The 27,365-nt window shown below is 49.8% G+C and overlaps 9 protein-coding genes and 1 non-coding gene across 10 annotated transcripts; 6 read left to right on the top strand and 4 right to left on the bottom strand.

Annotated features, from left to right (window-relative positions):
• Nucleotides 1-376: 376 nt before the first annotated feature.
• GbpA lies at nucleotides 377-4,205 on the bottom strand. Its single transcript, XM_032052273.1, has 6 exons — nucleotides 4,202-4,205; nucleotides 3,881-4,149; nucleotides 3,115-3,816; nucleotides 2,132-3,052; nucleotides 1,364-2,077; nucleotides 377-1,309 (listed from the first exon to the last, which is right to left on the bottom strand). Exons 3-6 carry the CDS (start codon nucleotides 3,593-3,595, stop codon nucleotides 540-542), a joined length of 2,886 nt encoding a protein of 961 aa, XP_031917784.1. The 5' UTR covers nucleotides 3,596-3,816; nucleotides 3,881-4,149; nucleotides 4,202-4,205; the 3' UTR covers nucleotides 377-539.
• Nucleotides 4,206-6,348: 2,143 nt separating this feature from the next.
• BDV38DRAFT_237404 (uncharacterized protein) lies at nucleotides 6,349-7,672 on the top strand. Its single transcript, XM_032053582.1, has 2 exons — nucleotides 6,349-6,371; nucleotides 6,428-7,672. Exons 1-2 carry the CDS (start codon nucleotides 6,353-6,355, stop codon nucleotides 7,342-7,344), a joined length of 936 nt encoding a protein of 311 aa, XP_031917783.1. The 5' UTR covers nucleotides 6,349-6,352; the 3' UTR covers nucleotides 7,345-7,672.
• Nucleotides 7,673-7,911: 239 nt separating this feature from the next.
• Nucleotides 7,912-7,983, bottom strand: BDV38DRAFT_t46. The gene has a single exon. It is a non-coding gene; the product is annotated as a tRNA-Ala (tRNA).
• An 87-nt stretch (nucleotides 7,984-8,070) lies between these two features.
• On the bottom strand, nucleotides 8,071-10,236 carry BDV38DRAFT_191133 (putative amino acid transporter). The gene is made up of 4 exons (XM_032052271.1): nucleotides 9,636-10,236; nucleotides 9,405-9,585; nucleotides 8,888-9,351; nucleotides 8,071-8,814 (listed from the first exon to the last, which is right to left on the bottom strand). The coding sequence occupies exons 1-4, from the start codon at nucleotides 10,050-10,052 to the stop codon at nucleotides 8,248-8,250; spliced, it is 1,629 nt and encodes a 542-aa protein (XP_031917782.1). The 5' UTR covers nucleotides 10,053-10,236; the 3' UTR covers nucleotides 8,071-8,247.
• A 3,499-nt stretch (nucleotides 10,237-13,735) lies between these two features.
• BDV38DRAFT_191142 (sugar porter family MFS transporter) lies at nucleotides 13,736-15,798 on the top strand (the record flags this gene model as incomplete). The annotated part of the gene is made up of 7 exons (XM_032052272.1): nucleotides 13,736-13,940; nucleotides 13,997-14,048; nucleotides 14,107-14,182; nucleotides 14,246-14,432; nucleotides 14,488-15,014; nucleotides 15,073-15,363; nucleotides 15,419-15,798. Exons 1-7 carry the CDS (start codon nucleotides 13,916-13,918, stop codon nucleotides 15,794-15,796), a joined length of 1,536 nt encoding a protein of 511 aa, XP_031917781.1. The 5' UTR covers nucleotides 13,736-13,915.
• Nucleotides 15,799-17,951: 2,153 nt separating this feature from the next.
• Nucleotides 17,952-19,464, top strand: BDV38DRAFT_191124 (Alpha/beta hydrolase family-domain-containing protein). Its single transcript, XM_032052270.1, has 4 exons — nucleotides 17,952-18,192; nucleotides 18,244-18,382; nucleotides 18,439-18,547; nucleotides 18,607-19,464. The coding sequence occupies exons 1-4, from the start codon at nucleotides 18,004-18,006 to the stop codon at nucleotides 19,409-19,411; spliced, it is 1,242 nt and encodes a 413-aa protein (XP_031917780.1). The 5' UTR covers nucleotides 17,952-18,003; the 3' UTR covers nucleotides 19,412-19,464.
• A 493-nt stretch (nucleotides 19,465-19,957) lies between these two features.
• BDV38DRAFT_296342 (alpha/beta hydrolase) lies at nucleotides 19,958-20,781 on the top strand (the record flags this gene model as incomplete). Its single annotated transcript, XM_032062917.1, has 2 exons — nucleotides 19,958-20,365; nucleotides 20,438-20,781. The coding sequence occupies 2 exons, from the start codon at nucleotides 19,958-19,960 to the stop codon at nucleotides 20,774-20,776; spliced, it is 747 nt and encodes a 248-aa protein (XP_031917779.1). The 3' UTR covers nucleotides 20,777-20,781.
• Nucleotides 20,782-20,870: 89 nt separating this feature from the next.
• On the bottom strand, nucleotides 20,871-22,953 carry ugd2 (putative UDP-glucose dehydrogenase Ugd1). The gene is made up of 3 exons (XM_032052269.1): nucleotides 22,586-22,953; nucleotides 22,017-22,528; nucleotides 20,871-21,962 (listed from the first exon to the last, which is right to left on the bottom strand). The coding sequence occupies exons 1-3, from the start codon at nucleotides 22,800-22,802 to the stop codon at nucleotides 21,015-21,017; spliced, it is 1,677 nt and encodes a 558-aa protein (XP_031917778.1). The 5' UTR covers nucleotides 22,803-22,953; the 3' UTR covers nucleotides 20,871-21,014.
• A 661-nt stretch (nucleotides 22,954-23,614) lies between these two features.
• On the top strand, nucleotides 23,615-25,989 carry BDV38DRAFT_191095 (proline racemase family protein). The gene has a single exon (XM_032052268.1). The coding sequence runs from the start codon at nucleotides 24,245-24,247 to the stop codon at nucleotides 25,283-25,285; it is 1,041 nt and encodes a 346-aa protein (XP_031917777.1). The 5' UTR covers nucleotides 23,615-24,244; the 3' UTR covers nucleotides 25,286-25,989.
• Nucleotides 25,990-26,171: 182 nt separating this feature from the next.
• Nucleotides 26,172-27,092, top strand: BDV38DRAFT_279061 (uncharacterized protein; the record flags this gene model as incomplete). The annotated part of the gene is made up of 1 exon (XM_032058903.1): nucleotides 26,172-27,092. One exon carries the CDS (start codon nucleotides 26,172-26,174, stop codon nucleotides 27,090-27,092), a length of 921 nt encoding a protein of 306 aa, XP_031917776.1.
• Nucleotides 27,093-27,365: the final 273 nt, after the last annotated feature.

The following is a 27,365-nucleotide window of genomic DNA, read 5'->3' as shown; positions in this document are numbered from 1 at the left end:
AATTGCCATTTATCTATGGAGAGACGTGGAAATGACGTGGTTCAATCAAAATCCAGATCATGTCAGTTCGTTCTATGCAAGGGAGAATGCAGTATTGTACATACATAGCGGATGCAGGATGGATAGTATGGAGACACTCAGAGGAGAGACCTCGTGTATAGGTGTGATATTGAGTACAAGTACCAGACTTGAAGTAATACATATGCTTTCATAGTAAACAAACAAACAATGCAAGGCAGTAGGTAGTATGTTGGGATGGTCATGCAGTGTAAACATCATTCGTGCAATATAAAAGTAGAACAGGAGATCAACCGAGACGAAGGAAATATACAAAGGAAATTTAGATGGAAGGTCATCGCTCAAAACACAATCCCCAACGCCAGTCATGAATAGTCTAGAGCCAAAAAGCCAATGCTATGGTCAATCTGTGTGGCTGGATCACAAAGTATGTTGATACATCTTAGATGAGCATCAATAGGACGAGAATAGAAAAGGAAAGCATAGAAACGGTCAAGTCAGAGTACTGATCATCTGCTGTATCAAACGGGAAATCGAACACCGCCACGTTCCGTGCACCGTGGCTGAGAGAGGATCCGAGGAAGAGTCCTAGCCTTCGGATCCTGGTTAAAACGAAGGCGATCGCGCTTCAGGTTAAACAATTTGATCATACAGGCCATCGCCTGCTCGTCGGTCAGACGGACCTCGGGAAGGGTCGTGCCGTCCAGCGGCAGATCCTTGACAGCAACCGACACCATCCACCGAGCAAGAAGACCAATATCCCGGGCGTTACCCCAGCAGGGGAACATGGAGAGGATCTGAATGGCTCGGGTGAACTCCCGGTGGGTTACCTCGCGAGGGTCGGTCAAGTACGGGCGAGGGCCCTGGACACCTTCCTCCTCAAGTCGTCGATCCAGCAGACGGAGACATTCACGAGGAGTTGGGTTGCGGAAGGGAATCTCCTCCTGGAAGAGGCTCGCCAGGCGAGGCCGATTGGCGAGCAGGTGGTCTAATTCCTGGGAAGGTCCTGCGAGAACGACAACCATATCTTGGGAGAGCTTCGGCAGCAGGTAGATGAGCTCGTCCATTGCCTGCGTGGTGTATTCGTTGTCTCCCAATCGATGGGCATCCTCGACATACAGCAGCTTGCCGCGTCCACGCTCCAGCTGCGACCGAGTCCGGATCGATGTGTGACTAACGGTCGTAGTAACGAGATCAGACACGGAGCATTCAACCATGGCAGCAGTCTTCAAGACACCCATCTTATAATACAAGGCGCTTAGATGACGGGCGACGGTCTTCTTCCCAGTTCCTGTGGCGGTCAGTTAATAATCGTCTTCCACTCGAAGCAGTAGGTATAACTTACCACTGGCGCCCTTGAAAACCAGTGTGCACGGGACTCGTGCTCTAGGGTCATGGTTCTGGAACCAGGCAATCTTCATCTCATTGTGGTACCGTTTCAGCACAGAGATGATGTCGTCGGGGACGATCGAGTGGCGCAGCTCTTCTCGGAATGCTAGAGCGGCCTTGCCGCCCACCAGGTCGGCGTTGAAGTACTCGGGCTCCAGCACACGTTGTGACAAAGGTCCGTCGGGCGCCCGAGAGCGCCTCTGGTCGAAACTACGGTTGGCAGCCGTCAGAAGACGCTCAATTCCGCGTGCGTTGTCGAAGTCTTTGCGCATCCGGGCGCTCTCGAGAATATCCATCGCCGCTTGGAAGGCTTCGGGAGTGGCATCCACATCTTGCTCTTGCAGTTTCGCCTGGAAGAGCTCCTCCATCTGCTCTCGGGTGAGCGGCTGGAATCGAACCACTTGGTGTTCGAGCATCCTTGACGCCTCCTTGAGTTCTGGGAGCAGTGTGTCAACGGCATGGTCGGAGCCGACGAGGATGGTGCAACGATTCTCTCCGTTCGCAGACAGCTCTTTGATGAGCATGTCCAGCACACTATCGGAGACTTGGAAATCATTGTCGTCGGTCTCGGGGGTGTCCATGTCGATAATCAGAGCTTTTCCGACCGTCGAGGAGAGAATGCCATCAGTATCAGAGAGGTTATTGAACGCCGAGAGTGGCTTGATAGTCACTGCCGCACAGTTAGCTACTGGTAATGTCTAAAAGGGGATTCAAGTTTACTTACCTTCCCCATTGCTGAGGAGACCGAGATCCGCCAGAATCTGCGCGTACAGCTTCGCGGCAGTGGTCTTGCCCGTACCCGGTGGACCGGCGAAGACACGGTTCACTCGCACCAACAACCGCTTCTGGTTCTTAACCTCCCGCCAGTAGTTCTCCTCCACCGTGCCGAAGACCTCGCGGACGGAGGCCTTAACGGGCTCTTGTCCCACGAAAGACTGGAGAGACGTCCATGCGGCGCTCTGGGACCGAATGTCGGATGGGTTGGGCCCCAGAATATCGTCCTTGGAGAAGAAGAAGTAATCTACATCCTCCATTCCGATGTCCTGCTGCTCCATCAGGCACTCAGCCTGGCGGTGTGCGATGGTCTCCACAAGTTGCCGCACGGCATAAATATTGGTAAACCCTTCACCGCGACTGCGGGCAAGTCGGCGAGCCGCAGCCTGCATGTACTGGCCGTCGAGTCCCCCTTCGACCTGCATTTTTCCGCCGTATTCCTCGGTGATGCGGCGACCCAAGAGTCGGAGAAGCTCTTGGCGGTCGAAGTCCGCAAAACTCACGGTGCTACACGTCCGGCGCTGCACTCGGGGGTTCTCGTGAAGAAAGCTCTCCATATCGGGGCCTTGACCGATGAAGACGACAATGATCCGCCCGGTCTTCCGCTCCATCGCCTGAAGGAGGCAGTCAATGATCTCTTTATGCGATTCGAGCTTGGAGGGCATCAAGGTGTGAGGGTTGTCGACGATCAAGACACCGGCTGTCGGTGCGGAAGGAGACTCGGAGTTGACCATCTCTTTAATTAATTTCTGGGCGCCCTGAGGGCCCTTGATGGCAAGGTCTCGGCCAGATATTTCTTTGGTGGTATTGGAGTCGGAGATACCGATGGCGTAGAGCATCTTGGCGTAGATTCGGGCAATGGTCGACTTGCCTACGAAATAACCTCAATTAGTATTGGAACTCTCCGATCCTGACGAATGGAGACAAACTCACCTGTTCCTGGGTTCCCTTGGAACACAATATTGTACCATTCATTGCGGGGTTCTCGACCATGTCGACGGCAGATCTGCACCCAGTTCTGCACTCCAAGGAGCTGGCGCTTGACGTTCTCCAGCCCCACCAGATTCTCGATCTCGTCGACCAACTCTTTTTGGGCGGTCTCACGACTCACCCGATCTTGTTCGGCGGACCTTTTCTTCTGTAATGTGGATGCGATGTCAATCTTGGGAGCCGGCGCCGGCGCCGGGGGTTGTGTCTGAGTTTGTGTCGATGTGGAAACGGAGAGGGACTGTTGCGACCGTCGAGGGCCCCATAAGCTCGATAAGAGCGAGGGGAAACGGGAGGTATTTTGCCTGCACTCCATCTTGCGGCACGGACACAGCTGTGAAAGGAAGCCTCGTAACGTTGACAGCATAAAGTAGTATAAGGGAGGTACGGTGAAGGTAAAGATCTTGCGAACTGTCGCTCTCAACATCCAAGGTTCTTTATAGATAGGATAGGATAGAATACTAATAGTAAAGTTGAAGTTCTGATTCCCCCTCGCAGCCCATGGCTGCTGGCCCCCTTTTTATCAGACACATCTCTTGTGCCCATCGTCTTTGGGAAAGAAAAAATCTCCGGTTGATCCACGATGAGTCGCCATGCGTGAGAATAGCAGACGCGGTAAGGCATGAGAGGCAGGCGAACACAATAGGCCTATGATGAGATGACAGATCAGAGATGAAGCGAATTCACCGCTCTTTGACACACCACGCCTCACCCTAATGAGGAACTAAAGATCTCTGGAATAAAATATAGTGGAGATCGTTCCCGAGTGGGTCTCCATTTCACATGAAATGAACCCAGTCCAGTTATCGTTCGCGTACCGCGTCAAAGCGTCTGAGTTGTCCGGGGTTCAGATCATGTCAGGTCCTTAGGGCAGGCATCATTGAAGAAACTAATCCCTGGGACCTGAAACAATGCTGAAACGATCCCCTGAAAGTTGTATTCTAATTCCCCTGAGGTTTTGAACTGCTCAAATCAGGCGACCTATGACAGCATGAGCAAGGAACCAAATCATGGATAAGGTGCATAAACCTACCTTTACTTTCACGTTCTTAGGCATCGTCAATCATCAGGCATGCTTTAGTTCCAACCCAGATCGAATGGAACAAGACGGTGACTGCTGCTCGCCCAGAATAGTATAGTCCGCTGTCAGGTGCTTTGTGGCCAATGAACGTGCACCACATCGTCCAGCTTAATAATCCCTCTGCCCGTGACCACTCACGGAATTTCTAGAATTTTAGGAATATTTTTTCACCTGAAGGGCATTGGACGTCATCTTCTGACTAAACCTTTTGAACAACAAACAACCGACAACCATACCGAAAGGAAGTGGCTGGTTAGGTAGACAAAAAAAAAATCGATACCTCTCCACCAATAAGAAATGCCAGATTCAACAGCAGTGACTCATTTGCTGAGGGACTTTTGGGTTGCTGTGGCAGAGACTACGACCACGCAGACAGGCGCTATACTATACAGACTCTACTAGTACGGAGTACTCCCGGAATATACCATGCAACCCACCAGAGCATGGTCCACTACAACCCCTCCTTCTCAGGGGTACCAGTGCAGTTTCTCCGTAGCTGGTCTGTGTTGGTGCCATCTGCAAAAAATATTTTCCTGATTATGATGAACAGGCCCCGATTCAGGAAACAATGCGTGTGACTCACAGAAACCCACCATTCACCTGCAGCGTTGACCGGCATTTAGGCTCCACCATTATACGGAGTAACTTCTTTTTTTTTCGTTTCTCCCTCGAGAGGGAATTTCGAATCGGCCGGGGATGACTTTCCCGACATCCGAAAGTTCTATGACGATGATGCCATCAGTATGGTTCTCGGGCATGTTGGTCACCGCATCACTCTAGATGGGTAACCACGTTGCCTCATCCCCCCTCTTTCGTCGCGCCTGACAATTGAACGAGGGGTATCCAACATCTAAGGCGATAAATCGCCCCTCGGGCCGCTGGGAAATTTTCGGGCCGTTTGTTGGGTGACTCTGCCCATCGTTCACCAAAGTACATACCCAGTCGGTGTACGCTTTACGACACCAACGGATATTAGCCAACGACAAGGAGAATGCAATATCTCAGGCGACTACATCATAGTTAAAATCGTCATAGATAGTCCTTTTGCTACGGTTACTGTTTACCGAAAACCTCCTGATTCCCCCGAGTTAACACCGCATCATCTTTTGCCCTTCGAAGCCATTTGGGCACCTTCGCGATAGCCGCGGTACGTCCCAAGGGCTTGATAGATAACCGCTTCCCAACTATTACTGGCGTCAGCGTCTCTGGCGACCGCTCAACTTTTTCAAATCGATCTAAACTGCGGAAGTGTGCCAGCATGAACTGGTTTCGCGATAGTGATACGAGGCGACCTGTGACCGACCTGGTCTTCTCATCTCTAATGTTCCAATGCTGTCGATCAATGTCGAAAACCAAATCGAACAGTATTTTTCTCCCCATAGTCCCCATGGAGTAATCACCCATAGATGTGTATGCTGCATCGGTCGTACCTCATAGATCTTGTTGTCAACTTTCAGGTTCTCACGGCATATCCTAAAATAACATCGTTTTGTCCGCAATGATTGGCTACACAATTTCGACCACTTGCACCAATCATTGCGTGTCGATCACGAGGCGACGGAGGCGCACAGCCTCACCTGCACGCAGCAACCAAATCGGATACGCTTATTCTCTTCCACTTCACATTCCCAATCGATTGACTCAACGACGGAGGCTATGCTATGTCCGGACTAGAAATCCTCGGTGTTGCTGCCAGCATTCTCCAGGTCGTAGAACTTGGCACCCATCTCTCAATTAAGCTCTATACATTCTGCCGCAGGCTCAAAGAGACAGACCAACGCATCCAGAGCCTATCCAGTGATGTTGCCTTGACGTGTAATGTTCTACGACAATTAGGCGACAGCCTCCAACAGGATGAGGATGCTAAACTCTATTCCATGGAGGCATTTGCGACAGCCCAACAAGTGCTGGGGGAGTGCAGAATGGTGTTCCAACGAATCAGCGATGCGGTGGATTATCCCGACCAGAAAGCCACGAAAGGCCTTCTCCAGAAGGCGGCAAGAAAGGTCGGGTTCTTGTGTATCGAGGAAGACCTAGAGATTCTCAGAGTCAACTTGGAGCGCCTGAAGTCAACCATGCTTCTGATGCTTAATGTAATCATGTATGCTGGACAGCTGCGTAGGTAAGGATTTCCTAGTCGAAATCCGACGAGCTTCGCATAATAATAAATCCATTGAGCTAGTCGAGCAGAATCGAGCGTCCTGGAGGAGCAGCGAGAACTGATTCGCACGCTTATCGAAGAGAAGAAAACGAACGAAACTCAATTTAAACGTTTGACGAATGCCTTGGAGGCTGCCAGAGTTACGGACAACCGGCCGAATGAATCTCAGCCAGTGACCTGTCTTACCACGACATTTGCGTCCAATGATGTTCCAGTTGTGAACGACTTACTTTCGTCGGAGCTGCGAGAATACTATGCCCTGGTGAAGAAAGTCCTTTCCGAGATTAACGCATATCAGTCTAGACTGGAATATGATCAATATCGCCGAATGAGAGATGACATTTTACAAAGTTATTACTCGGAAATTGGCTACTGCGAAGCTCGTCACGGTCAGCGAGCTGCACAGTGGTTCCGGGAGCAATATTCTACACTTTGCAAGGAGTTTGTGGCATGTACCTCTTCCAAATTCGATCAGGGGGCAAAAATAAGCCGGCGTACAAATATGGATTCTGTTGCTCCAGCTTTGGAAAGTGGAAATCGATGGGCCTCTTCTGGTGGGGTCACTCACGACGGTAGGAGGAGCTCACGGTTCGAATCATTCACGCTTGGAACAAAACGGAACAAGCACACGGCTCAGCCTATGCCAGTCCAACGGCCACCCAACATATTGAGTCATATACAACAACCGGTCACATCTCATGATATGATTGCAAGAATACCCCCATTAACACTCTGCGGCCCTCGACCCCCTTTCTCAGAGACATCCAACCCAATCACCCAGCCCCAGTATGGGATAGGGAATCCGGCGGTTGAAGCCTACGCGACAGGTAGCTCTTATGGGAGAGCCTATGTAAAGACGGAAGACACACATGACACGAAATCCTTTTTAATGAAGTGGACAACTTTAGACGATAGTGAACTTGGTTCCTGTTGAAAAATCTCATGCATTGGTTTGTTACGCCGATGAACGAGCATCGTGAACTATTTAGTCTCACTTTCGCGCTGCAGTCATGTGTACCATATTCCACCGCCTGCCCAATTCAAGTTAGTATTTGCCGGTCAAAACTAACACCTCTGATAGGCGGTGGTGTCACCTCGGGCATCGCCGGGAATCCAAATGAGTGTCTACTGTAGGACGTTTCTCCAAGTTTCATTACGGTGGAAGGAACGTAGGATGGTTAAGTTAGTAATAGCTTTGAGTGCGCTTAGAATTCCTCGTAATTTTTCTTAGAAGTACTCAATTTCTGTGAAATAACAAAAATCCTTACTAGTGAACACTATCTACATAGTATGCACCAATACTTCCCCAGAAATATATATCTGCCACAGAGTCGACACTGGCCGGAGGAAACAAATAACTGCATCTATCAATATACTACATCAATCCAACTATGATACTGTCTACAAGTGAAAAGTCTCAGCAAATTAAAGGGCTACACTTAATAAAGAAAATATCAAAAATCACATCGTCATGACTCATTATAGAAGGAGGCAAAAAAGATGGAGACGCGGGGAATCGAACCCCGGACCACTCCCATGCTAAGGGAGTATTATACCACTAAACCACATCCCCAATTGGATACACGTGATAAATGTTAAAAAATATATGATGCAAGACTAAGGTATTTCGCAGATATTTCTGTTCCGTTATTCAAGAGTAGTGCCGAGCACGTACCGAACTTCTATCATCCACTGACGCTTTTCCCAAATCGGTGTCGTTATTGCATGAGTGCATTGCACTTAGAACTTTGAATCGTTTCTTGAAACAGTATTTATCAACAATATATACAATATTACCCGCCTCATTGACGCAACCACCGTCCAACCCGCGATAGATTTAATTGAACAAGAACCGAACCGCTTTGGAGACATGCCCCATCGCGCCCGTTTTGTCCTCCACGGACTCTTCATCACCAGTCTTGACGTAGAATCGCCGGAGACCGTCGAGATCGATCGTCCGGGCATCCACCCAGAAAGGACCACGATAGTACATCTTGGCCCCGATATAGATGACGATGATAGCAACAACACTGACATAGTTGGCAAAGAAGTTCTTCGCCGTGGTCTGTCCTTGCAGCGGCCACAGGCTCAGGTAGAACTCTGCGATGATGAGCAAGATACACCATACCAGTCCCCAGATGGCTGCATAGGGGAACGTCCAGCTTTTCCACGGCAGGTCGGATACATCGCGACCCTGGATTTTCCAAGCGTAACGCATCCGCAGGTGCGATAGACATATCATCGCCCAGCCGAACAGAGTGAACAGAGATGTGAGATTGGAGAACCAGGTGAAGACCTCCTCACCGCTGTTGCTCACATTGAGGTAGGCCAGGCCACCTCCGATGAGAAGAGTAATGAAGAGTCCGGCTAAGGGACGCCCAACCCTATCAGCTTTGCCGAAGATCTACATAGTGCGGAGTGCATCCTGTATCAGCCATCTTCACCCGACTAGCGTTTCTAGGGTATACTTCACTTACCTTGGGCGCCATCTTTACATGTGCCAGCCCCATGAGAGCACGAGACCCGGCATATCCAGAGATGCTCCCCGTGGACACGACCGAGATGAAGACCACGGCGTTCATTATATGGGCCAAAGGCTCGAGACCCGCGTTACGATAGGCAATGACAAATGGTGAGGCGTTGACTCCCGAAGCGCCGAAGAGATTGTTGTCCTTTGGGTCAACCGTGATGGTAATCATGAGGGAGCCTAGAATATAGAATAGAGAAAGACGCAGCCAGATCGATCCCACCGCCTTGGGGACAGCTCGTTTAGGGTTGGAGGTTTCGGCTGCAACTAGAGCGCAGTTCTCGGATCCAGACATGGCAAAGATACAAGTGGGCATGACAGTGAGAAAGCCTTTGAATCCGTTCGTGAAGGCGTATGAGTTCCAATACCGAAAGCCAATAGGGCCCTCAGCAGGGGCGCCTCCTGCAGATACGACTGTGATATGTTAGTTAAGTGGGAAAGGAAGATATTCGTGCCGTTTCTCTCACCAATCAGGGAGATGATGACAATGATAATCCACCCGAATTTGATGGAAGACGAAACAACTTCCACTTCGCCAAAGAACTTGACAGCCCACACGTTGATAAGAATGATCACGACCCAGAAGATGGTAATCCAGGCTGCTGTGGGTACCTTGTCGGTCCAGAAACTGAGAACGGTCACGACACCCTATGGTGGTTAGGTTCTGGGCATTAGAGAGTCACCCATGGTTAACCTACTTGTAACTCGTTGGCGATGGTGATCCAGTAGGAGAACCAGTATGCCCATCCCAAGGCAAATGCCGCAGCCGGGTCAACAAAGATCGACGTCCACTGAATAAATGCCGAAGGCAGAGGATACATTACGGCCATTTCGCCGATGGAATGGCTGACCGACCAGATCATGGTACCGCTCAAGAGGTAGCCGATGAAAATGGCCGCTGGACCGCCATTTGCTAGGGATGTCCCACTGCCCAGCCATAATCCCATGCCAATCGATGACCCCAGGGCAATCATGGTGATATGGCGGGTGGATAGCGTCCGCTGGAGATCTGTTTCGGCCCCATGATCGATGTCGAGCTCCCAATCGGCAGCGGGCTGGGCGGTCTTTTCCATACTCCCTGACGAACTGCGCGGGGGGATGATGGAGTCGGTCATATTGAAGGGAGAGAAAGAAAGTTAAACTGGGTCGCAAAGTATCGAGCCAGAAAGACAATGAGTCCGGGGTTAAGGGAGTATTAATATAACAACAACCAGCGGCGAATGCTACTATACCCTTTTGTGAACCAAAAATGGCGGTTTAGCTAGGGTAGATAAGACCTCAGCTTTATCTTTGCCTGGACTACTCGCAGATAACCTTTCCCGACCCAAGTACTACTGCGACCGTAATGCAACCTGCATATGGGCGATATACTAGGTTGGGAGGTTTCTGAAATGCGTATCATCGCGTGGTCAGACCGTTAGGCTGACGGTTGATAAGTACCCTTCCGCCAATTGCACATCTGCGAGAAGCCTTATCAGTAGCCCTTAATGCATCGACTGATATCGAATGTACCACCGAGCCATCATTCGTGATGTAGGGTGTAACCTGCGAAGTAATTCCAAGCAGCGACGATTATTGAACGACCGATGGGATGTGGCTTGGGTGGCGGTCAGAGCTTCGATCAAGGTTACATGCCCAGCGAATTCTTTGCGTATTTTCCTGGGTTCATCGCGAGTGATTTGAGGAATAAGCCGCAAAGGGAGCAATGGCGTTCGGTGCAGCCATGGATTATAAGACTCCGTCTGTATCCCTTGCATCAACTCGACCCACGAGAAGGGCACATCACCATGTGCACACGTTAGAGTTCATAGCATCGCGGGGAATCCTGGACTTGAGATCTGCAAACGGAACCTGAAAGCATACTCAGTGCAAGTAGGTCAAGCCTGGATGTAGGATTAAGGAACCATGGAAACCAACACATTGGTGGAAGACATCGGAACGGATCGAGAGCCAATGGTGACATCACGATATCACTGGAGTAGTAGGTTTAATCTACCCCAGATAAGACCACCAAGACAAGTCTGCAACATTCAACCCGAGCATTGTGGAAGTGGGTCAAGCTCATTGAGAGCGCTTATCACATCGTCTTGATAGCCCTTTGTTATCATTGCCATTCAATGGTGTTGGCCTCCTTAGCGCCATTTCGGGTATCAGCGGATGGGAAGGACGCGTTATCGCTTTCTCCTAATTCGGCGCTGATTGACATGCTGTGAGGGAAGATCTGGGTTTTCTTGCGTCTGAGTGGTTGCATAGGCTCATCCTGACTTGCAGGAGGTTGCATGTTCGATTGGACCGCGTTTCAGACGTCTACTTATTTCCACAAAACATGCGCTATGTGTACACCAAAGAGAGAAAACATCCCCTCAACACTATTCCAGAATTACCCTTTTTTCTTCTGGAAAATCAATATGAAAAAAAAGGGGGAAATTTGTGGACCTGTGGACCTGTGGACCGACTACAGGCGAGTGCTTTATCAAACGGCTCCAAAGAGCTCTATGATTAACGCTCCTGAACTGACCTTTTCAATAGCGCTGACGGCTGTGGCCGCTCTGTGGGAGCCAGGAGGAAGTCCGCACCAAGCAACTGATGCCGTGGAAATTCATGGTGGACTCGCCATTATCTCGTTGCCCTGGTTATTGCAAGAACACTTCTACTAAACTGTTGATTGTGATCTCCACTAGTATTTCGCTGTTACAACCCACCATAGTTCATGATAGACAGGCCTACCTAGCACTCAACTAGTTGGACGGGTCAAATTTTGATCCTGCTGCTATCGATTATCGGCCCTCGACCCTTTCTGAGTCCTTACGCGACAGTAGCATGCCACAAGGATTATGATCATGCAATAAGAGAGCGGCACATCTACCGGGCTCCTAACTTGCCCGGGTACCCAGATGATGCAAAGCTCGAAGGTGTCGTCGACGCTTTCCATGCCGACTTGTCCGGCCAAGTGCTGATGAACTCAACGAAACTTCCGAAAGTGCCCCTTCATGTGTCAGGCATGTTCAACTGAACAGTTTATGGCACGCCATTTTGGTGCTCCTAACAGCCATCATGACTACCAGGTCGATTGATGCCAAACGTACCTCTCCAAAGAATCCTTGCGTCAGCGCAGTGATCATCTTCTGGCAGGTTTAACAGAGCTATTGGAAGAAAGTGTATTTCCGACTGGACCGAAGTGGTGTCATCGCTGGGCGGTTGTTTAGTTTGGGATGTGAGGAGTTTGAGATTGGGATTGGGTGGGCTGAAAAGCCGTCGATATTCCGTTCGAAAGCGGAGGAACACACAACATCCACACATATTAGTACCTGATTAAAGAGCCATATATAAGTATTTCCATGCGATGCGCACATTGAAAGACATTTGAAGTGATCTAATGATATGGTTTGTGCAGAAAGACTAGTCGGGATGGATTCAGGTCCTCGTTGGAGTGACTTGACTGGGCACCGAAACGCAGAAACAACTCTCCACAATGGATCACCGGTTATGTGTGAATGGAAACGATTGAAGGCTAAGTCACAGGTGACGTAGACAGGGGCTGTCACTCAGTAGGCGGATAGGTTGCTTGACGCAGGAGTAAGTTCCACAAAATATGCCATGAAAAATTAACAGAGCCATATTGTGCGGCTTGAACAGCCGCATCAGATGTGAACCGGCGGCAGTAGAGTAAGACCAATATGTTCAACAGTTCCGCCAGAAACCCTCTGACAGAGCTACCGAAGCTTTCGCTAGCTTGGGCGCTGAGGTCAGAAAAAGAGTATGCAGGCGAAGCCACCCGTCAACCGCGGGTGGAAGCTAGCCAGTAGTATGGGCGATTACCGGGAGGTACTTCCGATACCAAGTCGGAAGGATCGCATTGTCTGGTGGTTAATTTAATCTTGTGCGTATATTAAGCTTGTGGTGTCAATGCGCTTGAGGTCGGGCTCGAGCCCCTTTCATCTGCCAATCGTTGCTATGCTAGGGCTCCTCGTGACTGGCATGATTATTATTTTATGAGCAACCGTTGTAGTTGGGTGTTGGTGATGTTGACCATGGGCCCATTATTGCAGGTGACAAGAGACAGACAGAGACAGACAGAGAGAGAGAGGGAGTGTCGTGACCAAGCCTACACGTGCGGGCCGAGAAGTTAGACCAAATGTGGAGAGAAAAATGATTGCCGACCTTTGACTCCGGACTGTCTGGTTCAATACCCCGGATTCTTTACACCGCGTCGGTTGAATAACGCCAGATAAGATTGCTGTTATATTATTCCGGACACACTCCTACTCATGTGAAATACTCACATCGACCACCGGTTCAAAATTTCTCCTTCGCGCATGAATCCTGGGCACGATGTTAGCCGAGTGGCGTTTTTCCCGGTTAACCGAGTCCAGTCTATCGGAGTCTATTCAGCATCATGACCAATAGATCGATTGACCAGAGGGACTCGGTTCATCCCCGGTAACGTTGGGCGCTCAGCCAAGATTCCGAACGGGATACGCGTTGTGACGTCGTACTCGGGAGGCCTACGAAAAGGTCTCTGAGACGGTGACGCAGGAAGAAGAATGAACCCTCTAAGAAAACCGGTCAAATTAATTCCAAGTCTCGTCATGCCATCCATTCGCGATTCAAGATGCATCGTGCGTCTCGGTTAAATAGCCATTCATCCGAAAGCGCAGCTCACCAAGAGGGAAAATCTCCGTTTGGAATCAACCGAGTGGATAAGTCCCTGGAAGGCTCTCCACACCGTGACGCTGTTGATTTGTCGAATCTCCATGTTCTCCATCGTACTCCGTGGGTGTCCCCCGGACCTCCACATTCTCTCGACGGCCGATCCCTTCTTTTTACGGGTCGCCCGCCGGTCCAATGTCTCGCCCGTTCAAGCCATACCAACCTATGCAGTCGCTGTTATATAAAGCTTCTCCAGGGGTCTTCGGGTCAAGCTCTTTCGGACGAACCCAACGTGGCCGCTAATTCTAGGGTTTAGTTACTGGCCAAGATGTATCGGATTACAAACATATATGGTATACCAGGAGACCCAAAGTGACTGGCCAATACGAGATAACTGACGCGATTATAGTGCTCGCCGCTTTTGGCACCATTGGAGGTGCCCTTTTCGGTTTTGATGTCAGGTAAAGAAGCATGGCGATGTTACTTTCTCCTCAAGATGATTCTGACTCGGGAAAACAGTTCTATGAGTGCCTGGATTGGCACGAAACAGTATCTCGACTACTTCAACAGCCCTGACTCCAACTTACAAGGTGGTGTATGTATAATCTCCTCTCATGCCGGTCGTCCAGATGGCGAATATTGACTCGCTGCCGTTTAGATCACCGCTTCCATGTCCGCGGGTTCCTTTGCCGGCGCCATCGCTGCTGGTTGGATCTCTGATACCGTGGGTCGTCGGATGTCCCTCATGATCGCGAGTGTGATCTGGATTATTGGTTCCGTCCTTCAGCTTAGCGCACAAAATGTCGCGCATCTGGTTGTCGGACGTGTCGTCAGTGGTCTCTCTGGTTCGTACCTACGATCACTCCTCTGGCACCTTCTCAGACTAACCAGCCTTGATAGTGGGTATCACTTCCTCCCAGGTCTGTGTGTACCTTGCAGAATTGGCTCCCGCTCGCATTCGTGGTCGCATCGTCGGTATCCAGCAATGGGCCATCGAATGGGGTATCCTGATTATGTATTTGATTTCCTACGGCTGTGGAAAGGGCATCGCTGGCCCAGCCTCGTTCCGCGTCGCTTGGGGCATCCAAGCCGTCCCCGGTCTCATTTTGCTGTTGGCCCTTCCGTTTTTCCCCGAGTCACCTCGTTGGCTGGCCAGCAAAGAAAGGTGGGAAGAGAGTCTGGACACGCTAGCGATGCTACACGGTAACGGCGATCGCAACGACCCCGTCGTGCAGGTCGAATGGGAGGAAGTGCAGGAGGCTGTGCGTATTGCTCATGAAGCCAAGGACGTGACTTTTCTCGCTCTCTTTGGACCTAAGGTCTGGATGCGCACCATGTGCGGTGTCAGTGTGCAGGTGTGGCAGCAGTTGCTCGGTGGTAATGTTGCTATGTACTATGTCGTCTACATCTTCAGTATGGCCGGCATGGTGAGTCCGATGTCTTCCCCCGACCCAGCAAATGTTGCTGGCTAACGCAACCTTCCAGGACAACAACGCCACTTTATATTCCTCCGCGATTCAGTACGTGATTTTCCTTGTGACAACCGGTGTCGTTCTCCCATATATCGACCGCATTGGCCGCCGTTTTCTACTGCTATCGGGTGCCGTCGCCTGCATGATCCTTCATTACGCTATTGCTGGTGTCATGGCCAGCTATGGTAATCCGGTCGACCAGATCGATGGTAACGCGAATCTGCGATGGGAAATTAAGGGAGCGCCAGGCAAGGCCGTCATTGCCCTCTCGTACATCTTCGTCGGTGTTTATGGCCTCACTTGGGTATGTTCCCCCCTTAAAACAAACGGTATCTGAGTCTTTGCTAACGAGACTACAGGCCCCTGCCGCCTGGATTTACGCCTCCGAAGTGTTCCCCCTCAAGTACCGTGCTAAGGGTGTCGGCCTTTCTGCCGCGGGCAACTGGATCTTCAACTTTGCCCTGGCCTACTTCGTCGCTCCCGCCTTCACCAACATCAAGTGGAAGACATACATCATCTTTGGCGTGTTCTGTACGGTGATGACCTTCCATGTATTCTTTCTGTACCCGGAGACGGCGCGTCGCTCGCTTGAAGAAATCGATGTCATGTTCGAGTCGAACGTGAAGCCGTGGCAATCGAACAAAGTTCAGGATAAATTTGGAGAGGAGATCGCGCGGCGCCAGCATAGTGTTTCGGAGGAGAAGGCCGCAGATGCATCGCACCAGGAGGTTGCCTAGAGCAAGATTATCTTTAGAATCAGAATGTAGTTACTGATGAACTCCCAATCTATTAATTGTTTCTTGTCAAATGGTCGAGCCTAAAGGGCCACGTTACGCCGTCTCACGGCGTATGATGCCATCCAATGTAGTGTAGGTGATATGATCGCAACGAAGCCGCCCAAGGGGCTGTTCATCTTCCAAATTAGGGCATAGAGTCTTGAACCAATCACTATCATGAAAATTCCAAACATGAGGAAGAGGCAAACAAGCCCGATTGATGTCCCGAGTAATGCTGACCACACTCCGCACAGGTTGCGATTCGCATATATGCGTAGGTGAGGCGATTTGGGTGTGAATCGGGAGATCAGGAACTAGCTGATTCCCAACCACGATTATCATCGTAAGTCAAAATGAGGCATCTTGCCCTAGCCGTGTATATTAAATTTAACCGGACGCCATTTGTCTAGCCCCGACCTTTTGGTCAAAAAGCTTAATCTAACATCCTCCCTGCTGAAAGTTCAGCATCTCTGTTACGCTCCTGGACCACTACTCATCCCATCTTCCCAACTTGCCAGCCAGACCGTTGTTGCCAGCGCATACAAATTTGGACTAGATTGTGCCTCTTTCTGGCTTAGGCGGTATTGTTCTACCACATAGAAGACGTTACTAGACATCACTCAGATAGTACTTGTATGGGGACATTCCCCAAAGGAGTGAACGTCCAAGCTTAAACCTGGCCTCTGTCAATGTATTACTCACGAATGTGCTATTTCGCATATAGATACATATGAATGGAGGGATTCTCAAGCTATCCTTGGTCGGTTTATCATCGTATTGAAGGAATAGGCGGACAATTGCTAATATATCACATCAAACACAGTGGTGAAAAAAATGATTACTTGTGCTTCGTATCTTCGCGTCGCGTTATTATTCTCTCCGTTTGTTGTTTGCATTGAGGTTCGACATCGCTCACAAGGGGCCGGTAATCTCAGTATTCGCGATCGTCTCACAGGCCTTGGGCTCTCATTTTTTCGACTGTGTTCGACTCGAGCTCCTTTGAGCTTCGGCGATTCGTGCAACCGCTGTCACAGAAACCCACTCGCCCAGCAGTTCCGAAGCAATGAGAAGGCTAGCGGTACAGCGCCATTTAACGGATTTATTGGGGAACTATCACCTTGGTCTAATGTCCCGATTATGGAGTAGTTGATCTTCCAACTAGCTAGAATAGTTCCTATAGTCTCCCTATCGTAGAACCCCCCAATTCGTCTATAAACGCCGGGACCATCCTATAAATTGCTTGAAACCTCGATGGAAAACCTGGCAATGCCGAATTTTAGTCGTTTGTTCAAGATAGCAACGGTTCTCCGGCTGTCTCCTTTGCGCCGACACATATCGGACGTTTTTCCGGTAGTTTCCCACGAAGCAACAACCGGAAAACTAAGCTTCTGGAAGGATTGGATAACCGCATCTCACACGTGCCGAGAAGCTATAATGATCTCCGACCCTCTCGGCCCGAGGAGGAGGAGCAAGTACGATACTTTGACTAAATAGGAAATTCTCCAATACGGAAATATGGTCCGATAGATACTAGATTGGCTACTCTTTTTTTCCCGATCAAAGCTCATTAAGAATCTCTAGTGCCTGTTCGAGAAGAGGTTCAAGTAGCTTGGTAAATTATTTTCGAGCGTTTGAAGGAAATATAAGAGATTAATCTACTCTGCAGAGTACTGTGAAGAATATACTGGAGCTACCCCTACATAGAAAACTTTTAGGATATTCTACAATTACTTGATTGTATCTTGGCTATCGAGAAGAATAAAGGCCTCCGATTCAACATACAGTGGATACATCAGATCTTGAAATCAAGAATCTATGAACTTGAGGGTTATAAGTTTATAAATTAGTGCAAGGCGATAAGATTAAAAACAGGCCTCACATGCGGTATCCACACCAAGCATCAACCAGGCCCACCACCAATTAGCGGCGCTTATCGACGGGGAAAGCGTAACCCTAAGACTGCCAATGTCATAGGGCGTAGGGTGTGCCTTCCCAATGCCTCGGCTGTTAAGGGATGGCGCTTTTCCCCCCCAACCGTTTGGTATTCAGTCCACAACACGGGCACACGATTCATCATGAATGCCCTGACGTGGAACAATTGCTCGAAGAGACTTCCATTGCTCGCGACAAGAAGCACTACTCTCCGCGCGAAACCATTCCGGCGAACTATGTCGCAGTTTCGGGTCGTCGAGCACACGGTCCGAGCCCAACATATCCGAGACCGATTCGGCGCGACGGAACCAGGCCAGGTGAACAAGTTACGTCTGGCTGTGAAACAATACATCCCGAAGTCGAACGAAAAGCCATCTCCTGGAGATGTCACAATCATTGGTGCGCATGCGAACGGGTTTCCGAAGGTAACAAGCCGCCTGTCTCGCAAAGGGAGAACTGTAGGTTGACCAAGATAGGAAATGTATGAGCCGTTATGGGATGATCTGGAACAGCGAATGAGCTCTCTGGGCAGGAGGATTCGGAGTATATGGATCGCAGATGTCGCTCACCAAGGCCAGAGTAGCGTCTTGAATGAGAGAATTCTTGGCAATGATCGTTTGTGTCTTCCCTGCCCGGTCGTAGTATAGGGCGACTCTGCTGATACGTCTTAGCTAGCTGGAATGACCATGCGAGGGACCTCCTATTTTTGATTAATCAGTACCAAGACGAGATGCCCCATCCTATCATCGGAGTAGGACATAGCATGGGTGGCATGCATTTGTATGTGTAGCCTTTCTATCCAATCATGTGTCCAAAGCGCTAACCTCACGGGATTTAAGAGCCAACTTAGCATTGTTGCACCCATCGCTTCTCCAGGCTCTGGTCTTGATTGATCCTGTCATTCAGACCGAGAACCCGAGCAAGGACTACGCTCCTGCCTCGAGCTACAGACGCGACATATGGCCCACAAAGCAAGATGCCATACAAAGGTTTGAAATCAACAAGGTATATCAGAAATGGGACCCACGTGTATTGGAAAAGTATGTGGAATATGGACTGCGCGAGGTACCGACCGAGATATACCCGGAGCCTGATGAACTCGGCCCACGACCAGTGACATTGACCACCCCTAAAGCCCAAGAAGTATTTACTTTTCTGCGACCTAGTTATGAAGGCGGAAGAGTGGATCTTGAGCAAGATGACTGGCAAAATGAGATGCACCCGGACGATTTAGAAGAAGGCTATCCGTTTTACCGACCAGAACCGGCACAGCTTTTCCGTCGTTTGGGCGAGATGAAACCGAGCGTTTTGTACATTTTCGGGGAACGTTCTGAATTATCGTCGCCTGCCGCTCGTCAGGCCAAGATGGAGGTCACAGGTACTGGTGTTGGGGGAAATGGTGGTGTTAGTCGGCAACGAGTCAAGGAGGTGACGCTGCCAACAGGACATCTCGTCCCAATGGAACGTGTTATGGATTGTGCCAACGCGATCGCGACGTTTAGCGACGCCGAGCTGTCTAGATGGGATACCGATCGCCAGAAGTACCTTCAGAGGTGGAATGCGACACCACGTCGCGACAAGATCACGGTCGACGAGAAATGGAAACAGCATATCGGCACATTAGCGAGGAAGCCCAAACTATGAGATATTTTACGGCTTCCTTATCGTGGTGGAGACTATAGAGTAGATGTGTTTATCCATTGGAGACTATTAGTAGTTCTTTATGCTTTTCATTACTGAAAGCCTCGATGGCTTGAAGGTCCCCACCATAGATAGTAGATAGATTGGCAGATTGACAAACAGATTATCTAGACCAAGTTCTGGTATATTTGAGATTATTGGGGCCAGTACCTAAGCCTCATTGCGTACGTGGTCATTCCCTGCACAAGGCTAGCCTCATGACTAGCAGTGGAGTGTATACGACAGGACCAATAGGGCACAATACCAGATGTGATGTCGATATGAGATTCTGATCCACTACAACCGTCTAGCCCTCAGCTAAACCCCCCGAGCTATGGCTCATTGGCTACCACCTTTGGGGGCTAAACTACTCGGTCATCGATATCTTCACGAGAGAAGTATTTAAGCTCAGTTCTATTCGACAGCTCCCGCTCCCTTTTGCTGAACCCGTCCGAGCAGTAGCCCTAGGTATCTCATTCAAAAGCTCCATATCCGGAATAAATATCCAAAATGTCAAAGCCAACGCTCATCTTCGCCCCAGGAGCCTGGTACCCATCATCAGCCTTCGACCCACTCATTGCCAGATTGGCCCCACATGGCTACACTTGCCAAACAGTCTCCTTCCCCTCAATCCAACAAGCAACGGAAGTCAAAGACCTAACGGCCGATATCACTGCCGTCCGCGCACTAGTCGAACCAGCCGTGAATGCCGGTGAAGATGTGATCATCATCTCGCACAGCTGGTCAGGCCTACCCGTAAACAGCGCGCTTGAGGGGCTAAGCCGAGCAGAAAGGCAAAAGGAGGGCAGAGATGGTGGCGTGACGAAGCTGATTTTCATCTCAGCCTTCTTGCCGGAGATCGGTGAGAGCTTAATTGGGGCTTTTGGGGGTGTGCCGCCGGACTGGTATGTTATGAATGTAAGTTTTCCTTCCTCGATGATTTCTCATTGTTTCACTGTAGTAGGTGAGACTGAAGAGGATATGAAATAGGTTGAGAACGGTACCGTGACGGCAAATGATCCATTCACGCTCTTCTTTCATGATGTCCCCGATGGACGGGACTGGGCGACAACACTGCGCCCGCATGCGTGGGCGACGAAGAACTCGCCCGCAACTGGGACTGCTTATGTGGATATTCCTTCCGCATATCTTCTGTGCGAAGATGATCGGGCGATTCCGTTGTTTGTGCAGGAGTTGATGGTTGAGAAGGCAAGGGGGAAGGGGGCCAGCTTTGAGACGGAGAAGATTGCGACGGCTCATACTCCTTGGTTGGTTTTTCCCGATCGGGTTGCTGAATATATTAGGAGGCATGTTGGGGAGGACGTGTAGTTATGATTATAGACAATTGCATATCTTACTGCTAATATCATAGATGTCCATGTACTTCACATAAGTGACGCCTGGAATTGTTGACGGGTCTTGGGGATGACTGGTTACTGACATGATGATATAAAGAAAGGCTGATGTATGCAATAATAGCTTCGTAAATACTCTAAAATCAATCAAATCGCTCAAAATCGCCATCGTAATGCATACATGATACAATACAAGAAATCTTATACCAAGCTCAGAGCACCTTCGCACTCCGGATGCCAACCTGCAACACCTCAAATCCCCACTGCTGCATCTTAAAGCCATCAAAAACGCCATGAGGATCCAAAAGTACCCTGGGACTTGCCATGTGGCCAGCGATGCGTTGCCATCGCACCTGGTCCTGGCGGAACTCCTCCCAATCAGTATGGAGCACTAACGCGCTGCATCCAAAACACGCCGTCTCAATAGACTCCGTCACCGTCACCATTTCTGGATGACAGTCGTAGAGTCGCAGCGTGCTTTCACTGCGGTCGGCCTGGACGTGCGGATCATAGATGTTGACTCGTACCCCATTGCTAGTCAAGGTTCGGATCAAGCCCAATGCCGTCGTGGTCCGCGTGTCCATCACGTTTCCCTTCGACACAAAGCCGAGTACCGCCACTCGTTTCTCTTTCACGTCGCCGAGTCGGGTGACCAAGCGTTTTACAACTCGATGCCTTTGGTATTCGTTCATCCGGAGGACTGCCATCCAGTAATCAACAACCTCCTGCAATCCCAATTCCCTCGCCAGGTAGACCAAGCAGAGCACGTCCGATTGCAGGTTCGATCCACCGAATCCGAGTCCGGATCGCTGACTCAATCCGAGGGTCTCCGACACATAGTTGATATTGGCGTTCGTGGACTCGCAGAGAACGCTAAGGGAATTGAGACTGCTGATCTGTTGGGCGAGCAAAGCGTTCGCCGCGATTTTGCCCAGTTCCGAAGACCATGCATCCATGGTCACGATGCGATCATCCGGAACCCATGGAGAATATAGCCGTTTCAACGCCGTCAATGCCTCGGGTGACATATCTTCCGAGAAGACATGTCCGATGATCACACGGGGGGGATAAAGGAGGTCTCGAATTGCTGCGCCGGGTACGAGGAAGTCTGGGTTGGAAAGCACATCGAAGGATGCCGATGGCGAGGCCGTTTCTTTCAACTACAACTGTTAGAGAAGAAAAAAAAAGACATGTTACAATTCTATGAGACCTACGAGTTTCTTTAGCCGTGGTACAATACCACACGGCGCGGTGCTCTTCTGGACTATGATCTTGTGGCCTGTCGAAACCTGTGCGATGGCTTGGATGGCGACTTCCAAGCGAGATAGGTCTATGTCGCTTTTGTCTCCGTCCGTAATACTGGATGGCGCATCTACACACAGGAAGACCATGTCCGCCGCTGCCACGGCTTCGTGCATGTTAGTCGAGAAGCTCACATTGGGGAGCTTCCGTCGTCGCGGTAACAAAGCCATGAGCTCCCCTTGGTTGGTAGTATTACTTGAACTTTCCCGGCAATCATCATCCTGTGAAGCTTCTGGCTTGGGTGACGGTGACGGCGTTGGTAATTGCGGTGGGTCATTGGGCTCAAATAATAAATCTTCCAGTCCTGGTTCAAAGACGGGAGGCCGATCCGAATTCCACGCGGCAATGAGACGAGCATCACTGTCCACGACAAAGAACTGAATATGTGGGTTTTGCGACGCAAGTACCAGTGCTGTCAGTCCACCTACAGGAAATACATTAGCGACGATACGAAGTAATCGGCACGAGCCGTGATCCATACCCACATATCCCGCGCCTATCATACAAGCTTTCCGAACATTCTCGACCTTCTCGCTTCTCAACTGCGGTAATTCTATCTCTTCCACGCTATCTGAATAGGTATGCCCCTTCACGAACACCCGCGGACTGTCGTCCTGCTCGATGGCCTTGTATCGCCGTCGCCGAAACAAAAGAGTCAGCCCGGCGAGGACGAACAAAATGGGGAGGAAGGGCATCATGGCCGGGAGAGGTGGTGGAATCCCAAACGGCCTCTTGTCGTCATGAAGGACTTTGTATCATGTTGGGACCGAGAAGTGGGCACTTTTAGTGTCGTGTCGAAATGGGTCCATCGATATCAAGAAGTAGCGGTCAGTTCACCAGCCACCTCACCCGTTCTTGTAATTCTCCGATCGTCTTAGATTGTGCCACCATTTCCGACCGTGGTTAAGCCAGACTGAATTATCAGACTTAGGAAGATTCGTAACGCGATGCCACTGGTTCTGCAGGTTGTCGATGTTGTTGTGGTGTCTGACTACGTGGCATGCGACTTGGCGCAAGCGGATGCAATGCGCGCGCGCCTTGGGTCTTAGCTATTGGGTACAAACGCGCGGATGTTCTTTATTTGGATCTGCGACTCAGTAAGGGTACGTGTCTATACCTTGTTTGTAATAGTTTTGGTGGATCCCAAATGTCAAGGCTGTGTAGGAGCTCGTGTGATGTCTCCATATGCTATGGTCTTCCCTTTCTGCGACCAAGGGAAGCGTGATCTGTTGGTCTTGGGTATAGCCTCATACCTGGCAAGGATATATATAGCCATATGGGACTAATTAGGTGCACTCTATATTTGCATTTTCCTCTTTTTCTTTTTTCTCTTTTTTTGCTTCGTCACTGGGAGGAAGACTAGCATCTGTCAGATATTGACAGCTCTTTAAGGTTTCAATCTAGTCTAGGTCAACATTGGAGCCCAAACCTTATGAACCCCAAGTTAGGCCCTTTCCCACTCATTTGCTTTGAAATAATGTAACCTGGTCTAAAGTACCTATGGGATTAAGATAATCTAGCCATTCACCACTGATTGACAGTTTTCCAAAGATTTTCCTCTGTGATATCACATTTACCATGGCCTTTAGGAGTGGTTCTCTCGTTGTTGGACTACGTTAACTTGCTCGTCTTCTATTTAAATCATCAGCCACCACGGGAGCAGGGTATCAGACAAAGCCACAGCAAAAGTACCAAAGGCGAAACAAGGCTGAGAAAACAGGGCAGTCTTTTAAGTTTGGCATTGGGGTGGGATACGTGAAGAAAAACCCCAAATATCGGGACGGACACGATTCGGTCTCATTTCAACGACCCCGCCCCCACGCGGGGGAAATCAAAGTTAAGGAGTTGCTGCTCAACAGCTTCATAAGCCCATACTAGGACTCGTTCATTAGGATCGTCTGTCTATTGCCATCTTTAGAAGGAAGGCAAGTCTTCCTAATGATTGTGTCAATTCTCTGTTCCTGGTGATTAGTTGCCTTCAGACACTGGATCTACGGGTGAGGGCTCCGTAGTGGACCTGTGTTCCGGCCTCGTGGCAATATAAATGATTAAGAGGAGCAAAGGACGTTAAGGGACTACAATCCCTATTTGACTCGATACGATTATCTTAGTCCTCATTACCCGAGTTAAAGTTTGAGATATGCCTACATCACGAACCATCTCCATTGTTGGATGTCATGCCGAGGGTGAAGGCGGCGATGTGATAATCGGCGGGGTACTCGATGTCCCGGGGAAGACCATGTTCGAGAAGCGACAGCATTTCCTATACAGGCAAGATGAGCTAAGGTCTCTTCTGCTCAACGAGCCTCGAGGACGACCAGGCAGACACGTGAACCTTGTCCTCCCACCGTGCGATCCCCGCGCTGATGTCGGGCTGTTGATTATGGAAAACGAAGAATATGCACCCATGTCCGGTTCCAACTGTATATGCACGGTCACCGTACTCCTCGAAACTGGCATGATCCCGATGAAGGAGCCCGTGACCGAGCTTACGCTTGACACGGCGGCCGGACTTGTCAAAGTGCGGGCTCAATGTCAGGGAGGCAAATGCAGGAGCGTCGCCTTTGATAACGTTCCATCCTTCGTGTTCCAGCTCGATTACAAGATCGACATTCCTGACCTGGGCACCGTATCGGTCGATATTGCCTACGGAGGCATGATGTACATACTCGTTGATGCGGCATCCCTTGGTCTGAAAATCCGGAACGCCGATGGCCCACAGCTAGTCGAGGTCGGTGAGAAGATCAAGAAGGCACTTAACGCAACTTACACCCCGGCACATCCCGAGAACCCCGATATCTTTGGCTATAGTGTTTTGCAGTTCACTGAACCTCTTGAAGAGCTTCCGGATGGCAGCGGTAAGACGGCTGTCAATACAGTTGTCAGTTCGCCGGGCAGATTCGATAGAAGCCCCTGCGGCACAGGTAGCTCTGCCCGTCTAGCCGTCATACACGCTCGAGGACAGATTGCCGTCGGGGAGAAGTTCGTGCACCGGAGTATCTTGGGAACTGAGTTTATCACGCATATCAATGGGACGACTAATGTTGCTGATTATCCGGCCGTTTTGTCCACTGTCCAGGGTCGGGCGTGGATTACGGGTTATCAGACGGTTGTGCTCGACTCGGAGGATCCTTTCCCTCAAGGTTACCGTGTGGGTGACCAATGGCATGGCATGATTTAAAGTATGGTTACTCAGTAGCTGGTATTACATTTTTAAATGAGTGGTGTATTGACCTGATGAAGATAGGAATGTAACAAGGGCGTTCAACAGTGTCCACCATGAAAGTCCTCGAGTTCTATAGATCATTAAAACCTGGACTGAATATATTCTTCATCGCGAACTATCCTGAACCGTGGCAACGTATTAAATGATTCTGCTCTTGAATAACAATTAAGACGGCAATAACATAACATACAGGTGAGAGAGACACCCACAGCACCTAAAATAGCGATACCAAGCTATTGTCACAGCGACAATGTCGTACACGATGAGCGGGCCAAGTCAAGCATGTCAACCTCAGGGCAACACCTCCATCCCTTCTCAGCAAATACGCCCTCGAACCATCACCCAGACCAGTTCAATTTGTGCCCCAACTTGAACGCTCGGAATTTAGCATGGTCAGATCCTCAGCTCGAGCGACAGACTGGTATGTTCCTCTATTAATGATGAGGGTGGTTGTACTCGGATCCAATGTGGTTCCTAGCTTGCATTACACACATTGGTTGTGAGTGACGAGTCAAGCCTGGTTAGTAGATAGATCTAGGCCTGCCCCGTATCTACTGTGGCATGTATGATTAAGCAGTAATTGTACACATGGAGCCCGTATCCCAATGGGAGGTCCGATTATAAATAAGCGTGCAATAGTTACACTCGATTGTTCGACAATATCTCTGTTGCGCCTTGATCACCCGTGGTACGTATTGTCCAGTCCAGCATTGAACAGGTAGAAATATCCAACGGTCGCAAACCACAGATACGTCGAGGAGTGTCTGGACTGGACTGAATGCAACTGCAACACTGCTCAGATAAGCATGCATGAACCTGGAATTCCACCATCTGATCTCACATGACCCCGCCAACCCCTTCACCGACTTCATTTATTCTTATCTTCCCCCGCACCCCAAGCAAGATCCCACTCGCTCCCTCTCAGAAACTCCACCCTTCCCGACGACCTAGAAGTTATAGAATTAGCACTATAGCTACAATGACAAGGTCTCTACCGCGTATTGCCTGTTTCCACGGTGGCGGGTCAAAAGGCGCCATCTACGAGGTTCAATGCTCGCAGCTGGCCGGATTGCTCAAGAATGACTTTCAATTCGTCTTCTTCGATGGACCTTTCGAAAGCGGACCAGGACCAGGCATTCTGCCCGCTTTCCGTGATTACAAGCCTTTCCGGTCATGGTTCAAGAAGGACGGATCGGAAACGGAGCAAAATGATGGGAGTGGATATGACATCTCGGGGCGGGACGGTGTGGAGCGGGTTTGGAAACTGATCGAAGCGGCGGGGCCCGGTGGGGAATGGGTGGGCGTAATGGGATTCAGTCAGGGCACCCGCATCACCAGTGGACTATTGTTGGATCAACAGCGGAGAGCAGCATTGGGGGAGCTGGGAAATACTCCGCAACTGAAGTTTGGGGTGCTGTGTATGGGTGCTGGTGCACCCATGGTGTCGGAGATTGGTCATCGTATGTTGCTCGTTTCCTTAGCTTTTTCAGTACCTCTGGATATTCGTATTGACTTCTTGATTGTTACAGAGATGGCCGATACGGGATCGATGGATTTAATCAAGATACCGACGCTACATGTTCATGGACTGAAGGATATGTTTTTAGCATTGGGAAAGCAACAACATGCGACGTTTTATGAGTCGAGTACATCAAAGGTATATGAGGTTGATTATCATCATGCCATGCCTTGGTATAAGCATGAAGTCCAGCGATTGGCAGAATTGATCCGCGAGTTGTATAAAGAGTCCAATCGAGATTGAAGGAATGGTTTGGATGGTAGTGGAAGGCTTCTAGGGCCAGTGCGAATGGGTAACATATGTTCATTGTCTGGTTAATTTTTGACGGTCGATTATGAGGCACAGTCATTCTGTAGAAGGCGTTATAGACGAATATTTGGTTGGACCCCAGATTTCCTCATGTGGCGAGGTAGGCGTTCAAGGCAAACACACTTATCATAATGAAACGTATGTCAACAGACCACGATATTACCAAGGCTAAAAGACACATACCTTCACTTTTGCTACGCCTTTTCT

Source organism: Aspergillus pseudotamarii, assembly GCF_009193445.1.
Source record: "Aspergillus pseudotamarii strain CBS 117625 unplaced genomic scaffold BDV38scaffold_7, whole genome shotgun sequence".
Taxonomy (NCBI): domain Eukaryota; kingdom Fungi; phylum Ascomycota; class Eurotiomycetes; order Eurotiales; family Aspergillaceae; genus Aspergillus; species Aspergillus pseudotamarii.
Note: the sequence above shows the minus strand (reverse complement) of the source record. Positions and strands in the feature narration are given on the sequence as shown.